Source organism: Medicago sativa, chromosome 3, assembly GCF_051527215.1.
Source record: "Medicago sativa cultivar Bolivia chromosome 3, Bolivia_mono, whole genome shotgun sequence".
Classification (NCBI taxonomy): domain Eukaryota; kingdom Viridiplantae; phylum Streptophyta; class Magnoliopsida; order Fabales; family Fabaceae; genus Medicago; species Medicago sativa.
In genome coordinates this window covers 26610558-26620230 of record NC_140751.1, presented here as the reverse complement: position 1 = coordinate 26620230, position 9673 = coordinate 26610558, and the positions used below count along the sequence as shown (strand labels likewise).

The window sequence follows — 9673 nt, the reverse complement described above, 5'->3', positions numbered from 1 at the left end:
ACATGTTTATAGCTAGTATCACTAGAACCAGAACCATTAGGAGGAGGAGTAGTCATGTTTTTCTCAGATCTTTGACTGTTGCACGGTTAAGTGTTACACAACAGACCAAGGCTCTAGATACCAATTGAAGGTGAGAAAAACACAAGAAGGGGGGTTGAATTGTGTTTTGAAAAATTCTTCGTTTCTCTAAACAACTGAATACACTGATCAGAAGCTAAGTGAGACAGCTTCTGAAGTGATGATCAGAATCTAAATGCAGCGGAATAAAACAGAGAGAGAGAAGAAGAACAACACACAGCAATTATACTGGTTCCTTCCACAATCCGGAAGTAGTCCAGTCCCCCTTGCACTTCCAAGGAGATTTTCACTATGAGTAATATCTGATTACAAATGCTCAAGCACACAAGCAAGAGACTTCCAATGCTCAAGCACACAAGCAAGAGACTTCCTTTGCTCAAGAACACAATCAAGAGACTTCCTGCTCAAGCACAACTGCAAGAGACTTCCTAACTAAACAAAATTACACAGAAAATTGTTTAAGTTTGAACACTTGATATACAATCAGAGGTGCTCACAATACAAATCAGATACAGACTCAATGGACTTAAGAATTTCTAAGATATGACTTTGAGACACAGAAATTCTAAGTGAATGCAGAACAATTTCAGCAGAGGTTTGGTACTTGTGAAATTCTTTGTGAGTCTTTCGTTCAGCGTTCTTGCATTACCAATTCTCTAGGTCTTCACTGCTTTATATAGAGGTGTGAAAGAGACGTTGTGAAATTGCCAGCACACCAAAGAGTCGTTGTTGAAGCTTGATCTTTCACCAATGATCTTTTGCCTGATTTGGTTGTTGTCCTATGAAGAACAAATTTGAAATCCATTCCTTATCCAAAGGAACATCTATGCAGGCGAGACCGTATTCTGGAGCTGTTTTCTTGTCTTGAAGCGCAGACACAAAACAGAGTAGTGGAGAACGTGGTTGTACAATTCGTACAAAGTACAATGTCAACGCTTTCATCCAAATTGCAAACATACACCTTCAAACACCTTTGAAATGACCGTTGCAAACTCCACTAATCCTTTGTTTGTGTTTTCGAATCCAATAGACAGCTTTTGCATTGATAATTCTTCAAATCTTGATTCTTTGCAAATCCAGTTGATATTCAGCTTCTGGTGAAATGGCTTCTGATGAGGCAGCTTCTGATGATGCAGCTTCTGATGGTTCAGCTTCTGATGAGATGACTTCTGCAGCTTCTGATGATGCGGCTTCTGATAATGTGGCTTCTGGACCTCTTGTCTTCAGAAACACTATTCTTCAGGAGCAGCTTACTTCAGGAGCGGCTTGACTTCAGGAGCGCTTTTTCTTCAGGAGCAGCTTGACTTCAGGAGCGCTTTTTCTTCAGGAGCAAGTTGCCTTCAGGAGCGTCCAAGCTTCAAATTTTTGTTGTTTCCATAGCTCTTTATTTGCTCATTTAAAACCAATGATGATGTAACTTTATAATTATGGTCCTGTACACTTGAACAAATATTAGCTAGTCCAATTTACAATTTTTAATACCTTGTTATCATCAAAACTCTTTAAGGTTCATTGTCAAACACATTTTGTTCCAACAAAGCATCATATATGTAGTGAAAAGAGGAAACATTCCTTCATCATGGAAAAACAGAGAAAATAAAATAACTTTAGAAGAAATGGATCAAATTCTTTTTAGCAAAAATAAACAACCAAAATAAAACTTCAATACATATGTTTTTGGTAGTAGAAATAGCACCATGGCGGAAACACTCTAAGATTTAGTATAATTGTCAAAATGGTGGAAATGAGTTCAAAATGAAGGTGGAGTAGGTGGTGGTTATAAATGGTGAAAGCAAATGTGAAAAATCATGAACTAATTTTTTTCAATTGGTACGTCATGAATAAAAAAAATATATGAGTAGTGGATGGAGGTGCACAAATTGATTGGAAGTTACATAGTAAAGAACTACATGAATATGAATAAATTTTATATAAATAAATATATAGTAAATAGATACAAGAAAAGAAAAAAATGAAAAAGAGAGCCACTTTGGCATAAGTATGAGATATTAGTTACAATTAGAGAGCTTTGATGAGGTGACATATCATCAAAATGCACCGTAGAATACATGTAAAAGTAGTAGTAGTAGTAGAAGTAGTAGTAGTAGTAATAAGAATAATAATAATAACAATAGTAATAATAGTAGTAGTAGTAGTAGTAGTAGTAGTAGTCATAATAATAATAATAATAATAATAATAATAATAATAATAATAATAATAATAATAATAATAATAATAATAATAATAATAGAGATAGAGATAAGATACAATTTTAATTATGCTAGAAAGTAAATGAACACATAATTCATGGTTTTCTGCCTAACCCTAAAATAATTACAGTTTTTAAATTTTGAAGTCTCTAATTACAAATTAAATTAATAGGTGAAGTGGTTGCTTATAATTACCGTTTTTGTTTTCATTTCTATAATTTCTGAAAACAATTGGGTATGGCAAAAGATGGGTTGCCAGGGTTAACTGTGGTTTAGGAAGAATATTCCCAAAACTTGTTATAATGAATCACATGACATAATATATGAAAGGTACGTAGTTGGAAGAATATTCCCAAATGCAATACTCATTGATCATATAATTAAAATATTTTATTTTTTAATAACATAGCAAACAGACTAGGTAACAATTAAAGCAAGCTTTGATCACCTAACAATGTAACTTGCTTGCTTTTAGATTACAAGTTTAGCAAAAAGACTAGGTAACAATCAAAACATATGTCTTTAATTTATACTAGAGTTTTGACCCGTGCGTCGCACGAGTTTTCTCGACTATAATAGAGACCATTAAATAATTTTTAACCCGTAAGATCATTGATATGGTAGAAAATATTTTCTTTAAAAAAAAGGCAAGAGGATAGGAATGAAATTGGTGTGCAATGCATTTTTTTAGATGGAATTTGTTAGGTTAAATAATTGCAAACCTAATAAAACAAATGAGCGGGAAAAAATTAGGTTAAGTTGTTGCAGACGTAACAAAATCAATAAATAACGATGTAAAAAAAAGGCATGAAATTAAAAAAAATCCAAAAAAAAAAGTGTAAAATTCTTGACAAAAAAAAGTATAAAATAGAAGGATCATACGTGATCATTGATATGGTAGAAAATATTTTCTTCAAAAAAGAAAAAAGGGAAGATGATAGGAATGAAATTGGTGTGTAATGCATTTTTTTAAATGGAATTTGTTAGGCTAAATAATTGCAAACCTAATAAAGCAAATGAGCGGGAAAAAATTAGGTTAAGTTGCTGCAGACGTAACAAAATTAATAAATAAGGATACTTGAATGTGATATGCTACTCTGTTTTGCTCCCACTAAATCTAATATTTGAAATAAATACTTCCCACTAATTTGGTGTGAATATTACATGACAAAAATGAGAGAGTGCTGCTGAAACACAAAGAATTCATATTAAAAAAAAAACATATCGTGAATTTGTCGTGATATATTTTATCGTGAGATTAATCATTTCCCCTAAATGTGTCAATCCACCACCTACAACATGGTTTACTATTCACGGTGTGTGGCCTTCAAACTACAGCGGTCCTCAGCCACGTTTGTGCACCAATGAAAAGATAGAATGGTTCACTGTAAGTTCATTTTACTGAAATGTTTTTTGTTGTTGATGTTTGCTATTTGTTATGATCATCATCATCATCATCATCATCATCATCATCATCATCATCATCATCATCATCATTATTATTATTATTATTATTATTATTATCATCATCATTGTTAGATATATATTCTTGAAAAAATGACTTTTAGTTGCTGTTTCTTTTATCAGTTTTCTCGCTTGGTAAACATGAAAGATTTACGCAATTATTGGCCAAAATTAGACACTGCTATTACAAACGATGATCAATTATTCTGGTCAAAACAATTGAATGATCACGGTACTTGTTCGTCGATGCATCCACTGGACTTCTTTAATTTCGCTTTCGAAATTTACCATAAAAAAGAACTGAAAACTATCCTTCAGAACAAGGGTATTATACCTGGTGGTATAAAGCCTGAAAAGAGCAAGAACATATTTGATACCATAGAGACTGGTATTGGCGGTTTTAAACCACAAATTGAATGTCTAAGGGTGCAAAATAAGTATTATTTATTTCAAATTAAACTTTGCTTAGATAAAAAAGGGTACAAGTACGAAAATTGTCCTGGCCCTTGGATTAAATGTCCAACGGACGTGTACTTTCCATGATGATGATAATGTCTTCCCCCTTAGAATAATTGTCCAACGGACGTGTACTTCTCATGATGATATAACAATTTGCAATAAATAAATTAAGTTATGATAATATTAGTATTATTATTATGTGCATGTTATAATTTTATTTTATAGGGGATGTTATGATATAAATTGTTTAATAACTAGCACAATAATAAATACGAGTTTAGATAATAACTCACTGAATAAATTAAAATTGTCTCAATTGATTGAAGCTAGTTATCAATAAGGTGGATTGATTTCATTCACGTGTGCTAGTTGCTATTGAATCCACTTTTGCTTCCATTCATCTACACTTTGGTGGGTTTTTTCAAACTCCAAAGCCACTCACTACAAGTGTTTGTTTTTTTTGCCTCAATCAAAATTTAATTGTGTAGCTTTCATTTGCATCGCAAATTACAACAATTCTCTGAATTTGATTCTGTCAATTGAGGTCGCGCAACCGCGCTAATGCCATTGGGCATTACAAAGGTTGAGTCACGCGTGTATCAATATTAGAATCGTTCTGGTGAATTGTCAACGGACTACAGATGGCATACACGTGCCCTTGGCCGTGTGTGTCCGAAGCTGCACCATCCGTTTCAGCCATGGTGCAATCTGCTGCAGCACCGGTTTCAATGGCACCTAAGTCTTTTGCAGCAGCTCTATCGGGAGCATCAGAAATTGAAGAAGTGCCCTTACCCACACCGTGTATTAAGGGCGATGCTTTGAGCATTAAAATCGGTCAAGAAGAATACTATAAGGGTTTAGAAGATTGCAAGAATGCATTAAGGGCTCGTCTGACCCTTAACAAAGGAGACAAACCATATTCGGCACGTGATCTTAGCGCTAAAATTGATAAATTATGGAAGACATCAGCTGCTTGGAAAATGGTGCCTCTTGGTAAGGGGTATTATGACTTTCTTTTTGAATCGGCGGATGATTATAGGAAAATATGGGCCCTAGGTACGGTTAACCTCAAGCCGGGTCTGTTACGGTTTTCACAATGGACAAAGGATTTCAAATATCAGACACAAAAACAGACTCATGTAACGGTTTGGATACGCTTGATGGAGTTACCTCAAGAGTATTGGAGGGAGAGAACGTTGAAGGAAATTGCTAGTGCGGTAGGGACTCCAATTGATATCGATGGACCAACTAGAAACCGTACTTTTGGATACTATGCGAGAATTCTTGTCGACATTGACCTCTCAAATCGAATTTATGAAAAAATTCTTGTTGAAAGGGCGGGTTTTGCCTTCAAGGTTGAGGTGCAATATGAGAGGCTTCCTTTGTTTTGTCAGCACTGTTATTCTATAGGACACAGTGTCTCATCATGTCGGTGGTTACATCCGCAGCCACCAAAGGACAAGAATGACCGTGGGAAACAAATTGTTGTTGCCGAGGCTGCACCTAAACATCCTCCTCGACAAAACAAAAGTAGTAATGATGTGGGTGCTTCTTCTTCGGCCATTGGTAACAACGGGACATGGGTTCCTATCCCGGTTGTGTCGACTGTTCCTACCACACAGAGAGCTCAGGTTTCTTCTACACCTGTACCTACTTCATTGGTCTCAGTGTCACTGGCTTTACCGGCTTCAATTGTTGCCCCTTCTTTGAATCGCAGTCCACAGTTAGAGCCGGCTGTTTCATCTATTGTGGCTACTACACAATTCGACAAGTCTAATAATTTCAGCATTCCTCTTCACAATGTGTTTGATTTAATTACTCCTAGAGAGTTGCCACTTAATAGGCCAGTGCTTGAGCTTGTTTCCCCTGATGCGCACGTTGACGTGCAACCTGTAGAATCGACGAAGTTGATTCAGAAACCAAGGGAGGAGTTGGAGAACCCCTTGGTAACTGCAGATACAGAGTCGCTTCTGGATAGTGTGGAACACAATCATATGCGTCCTCGGGAGCTGGGGACGAGTCCCAAGGAATCTAATGAGCATGGTACACACTCATCCCCTCTTGGGTGTGAGGACATACGACCTAACGGGGTGGAACATACAACTCAGACGTCGTTGGTGACCCCAGTGACTGATGATGTTTCTGAACCACTTCAGGATGGTGTGGAACAAGATCATGTGAGCCCAAGGGAGCTGGAGGAGAGTCCCAAGGGTGCTCGTGAGATTGTTACAAGGCCATCCAATGATGAGCATGATGACATGCATGAGGTTCCGGTTCATACTTTGCAAGACGTGGTTGCAATGACTGATGACCCTACAGTCACGCAAATTTTTCCTCTGGAGGTAGCTTGTTTACCTAGGGCTGATATTCAAGAGGTGGTGGGTATGCAACGACAAGAGGTTCACCCTAGTAAAAATATCCAACATGGTCTTGATTTGTGGGAAAGAGTCCGAGAGTATGATGCAAGGACAGCAGCGGAAGCAGCTCAGTCTCAGTCCAAGTCTGACAAGTCCCTTCCGGTGCTTACAAGAAATCAGAAACAGAAAGTTAAGGTTCAACAGATAATGACAAAGCAGCCTCCTAAATCCCGTGCACGGGGAGATAACAAATCCACTGCTCAATGAATATCCTCTTTTGGAATGTTAGAGGTATCGGTAACTTCGAAACTCGAATTGCTTTGAAAAATTTCTGTTTGTCACACAAACCTTCCTTAATTTTTGTGGCGGAACCAATGGTTAATTTTGCACAAATTCCTGCTTGGTATTGGCCTACTATAGGAGTGTCTAAATATTGCATTAATAATAGAGGCCCTTTGCTTCCCAATCTTTGGGCTCTTTGGGGTAATGATTTATGTGTGTTATACCCTAATTTTGGACCTAAAAATACTAATTCAATTCTTCTTTTCTTGTATCTTCATTTGATATGTCTCTGATCAATTACATCTTTCTCTGCATTTTATTTCAATGTTATTTGCAAAATTCACATAGAAGGGTATTTTAGTCATTTCCTGCATTCAACTCATTTTAATCTTTGAAAATTGTTTGAGTCTTTTAAATTGGTTTGTATAGGTCCTTGTTTCAATCTCATGTCAAAATTCATTTCAAAAAATATCAGTTGGGTCATTTTTTAGTCAGTTTAGCCCCTAGGGGGCATTTTAGTCATTTCCTATGATAAAATTTCTTTCAGTCTTTTAAAAATTTGTTTGAGTCCTTTCAAATAGTTTGAATAAGTCTTCATTTCAATTCTATGTCAAAGTCCATTTTAAAATTGCATTTGAAGTCATTTTGAGTCAGTTTTGCCCCTAGGGGCATTTTAGTCTTGTCATGTGTTAAAACCCTGTTTAAATTCTAAAAATTGTCTCTGAGTCTTTTAATTCGCTTGTATAAACTCTTGCTTTGATCCCTTGTTAAAAAATCATTTTAAAATTGCATTTGAGTCGTTTCGAGTCATTTTAGTCCCTAGGGGCGTTTTGGTCATTTCACATGATATTTCTGATTCGTTTTAATCTGCTTTGTTGTTTTTAATCGTCTCGCTTTACGTTAATTTTCAATTTACTTTTTTAATTCGATTTTAGTTTTAATTTTCATTTCGGTCCTTGTACTTTTGTTATTTACATTTTAATTCCTTTTTTAAGTTTGTTAGAGTCCGAGTGCCATGTGTCCAAATGCTATTGGTCCTTAAGAGTTTGTTACTACTTAGTCCATGTGGCATTTCCTCATTGGTCCAAGCATCCCTTTCATCACCTATATAAGTCAAAGTCATGGTCAATTTTTCAACACCAATCATTTTTTTTACAAATTCCACAAAAAAATCACAAATAAATTTTCTTTCTTCCCTCTTTCTTCTCTTCTCTCACGTGATCAAAATCACCACCACCATAACCACTTTTTTCCTCCACCTTCAACCACCCTAACAAACTCCATCACCACCCTAACCAACTCCCTAACCACCTTTAACCACCTCCATTCTTCATTCCACCACCATAACCAATTCATCACTTCCACCATAACAACCTCCATCAATTCACCAAAACCACCCCAAATCCTCCATAACCAAAACCTTCATCCACAACCTCAAACCTCCATAAATTCACCACCAATTCACCAATATTCGCACAAGTGTGAATCGTCACCACCGCCAACAGCTTCGCACATACCACTCCATCGTCCTTGTTCATTTTCGGAACCGAATCACAATATCAACAACTCACGCAAGCAACACTTCAAGCACAATTCGTTTCGAATCAAAGAAGAAGGAAGAAGAAACCGGTATTGCACAGGAGAACGCGAACCAAATTTGAATATCACAAGGTTCAATGGGGACGGAATTGAGAGGAAGCGGATCGAGCGAACCGTAGCTTATGCCGGAATCGTAACGGAAGCAAAAAGAGGAAGCTGAAGCTGTATTCGCAGAGGTGAAGAACCGAGGTAACTCTTTGTGCTTATTGTTGGCACTGATTCTGTTAGATCTAGGACATATGGTTGATGTTCTTGCAAGAAAACAAGGCCGGATCCATGATTCAGATGAAAAAAACGTTTAAATATGTAAGGAAAAGTGGATTCGGAGTTGTTTTGAAACTCCGGCACGGTGGAGCACCATCAACCACCGCGTCGGAGCAGTTTGTCTTCCCGGAGAAGATGAATTTAGTGGCGGTGCTGTAACTGTTTTTTTCTGAGAGAAGTTGTTTTATTGTTCAAGTTAGAAGGATGAATTTTGTGATAATGAGTGTTTGCAAAGCCAAAACCGTTTTATGCCAATGTGCTAGCTGAACCGGGTCTTCTTTGACCCATGTCCAATTCTTTGGACCGCTCCAGCTAACCATAACCCATGGATTTGGTAGATCCAGCCTTAAGCCCATTCTATGAGCAATTTTTTCAGTTCGAACCCCCCCAGTATGCTCACTGCACCCCCCGTTTGCCTCAAAAACTCTTTAAAAATTCCACGAAAAATTCTGGTAGTTCTTTATGTTTTTTTTTATAATTTTTGACGTATCTTACATGCCAAATCTTGATCACAACATGTGAAAATTATTTTGATTCTTGATTAACGCTTTGTGTCAATTTTTGTTCAAATCTTGATAAAACTTCTAAAACTTCTTTGTGAAGATTGTTGTGATCAATTATTGGTATTGGATACTTGTTTCTACATGTGGAAAATTGTCTCAAAAATATATGTGTTCAAGCTTCGTTAGTTTGTGCGCCTCTTTGGTATGATTTTGTGGAAATTGTGATGGGCTTTTGGTCCTTGAATTTTGGTGTATAAGTGTGACTTTGAGTATGTCATTCTTGGAGTGATTTTGTTTCTTGATTTAGCATATGCCTGCTGTTCTTGTTATAGGTCCTTCACCTTGTGAATAATATGTGTTTCTTGTGTTAAATAAAGTACAAATAGGCCTAAAAATACTAGGATTATATCGCATGCTATTTTCCCTTGGGTTCTCACATCATAATTGATTTAGGAC

The 9673-nt window shown here is 36.5% G+C and overlaps 1 protein-coding gene across 1 annotated transcript; it reads left to right on the top strand.

Annotated features, from left to right (window-relative positions):
• The first annotated feature begins 3562 nt into the window (after positions 1–3562).
• On the top strand, positions 3563–6844 carry LOC146936773 (uncharacterized). The gene is made up of 2 exons (XM_085751407.1): positions 3563–3676; positions 3877–6844. Exon 2 carries the CDS (start codon positions 4854–4856, stop codon positions 6834–6836), a length of 1983 nt encoding a protein of 660 aa, XP_085607533.1. The 5' UTR covers positions 3563–3676; positions 3877–4853; the 3' UTR covers positions 6837–6844.
• The last annotated feature ends 2829 nt before the right edge of the window (positions 6845–9673 follow it).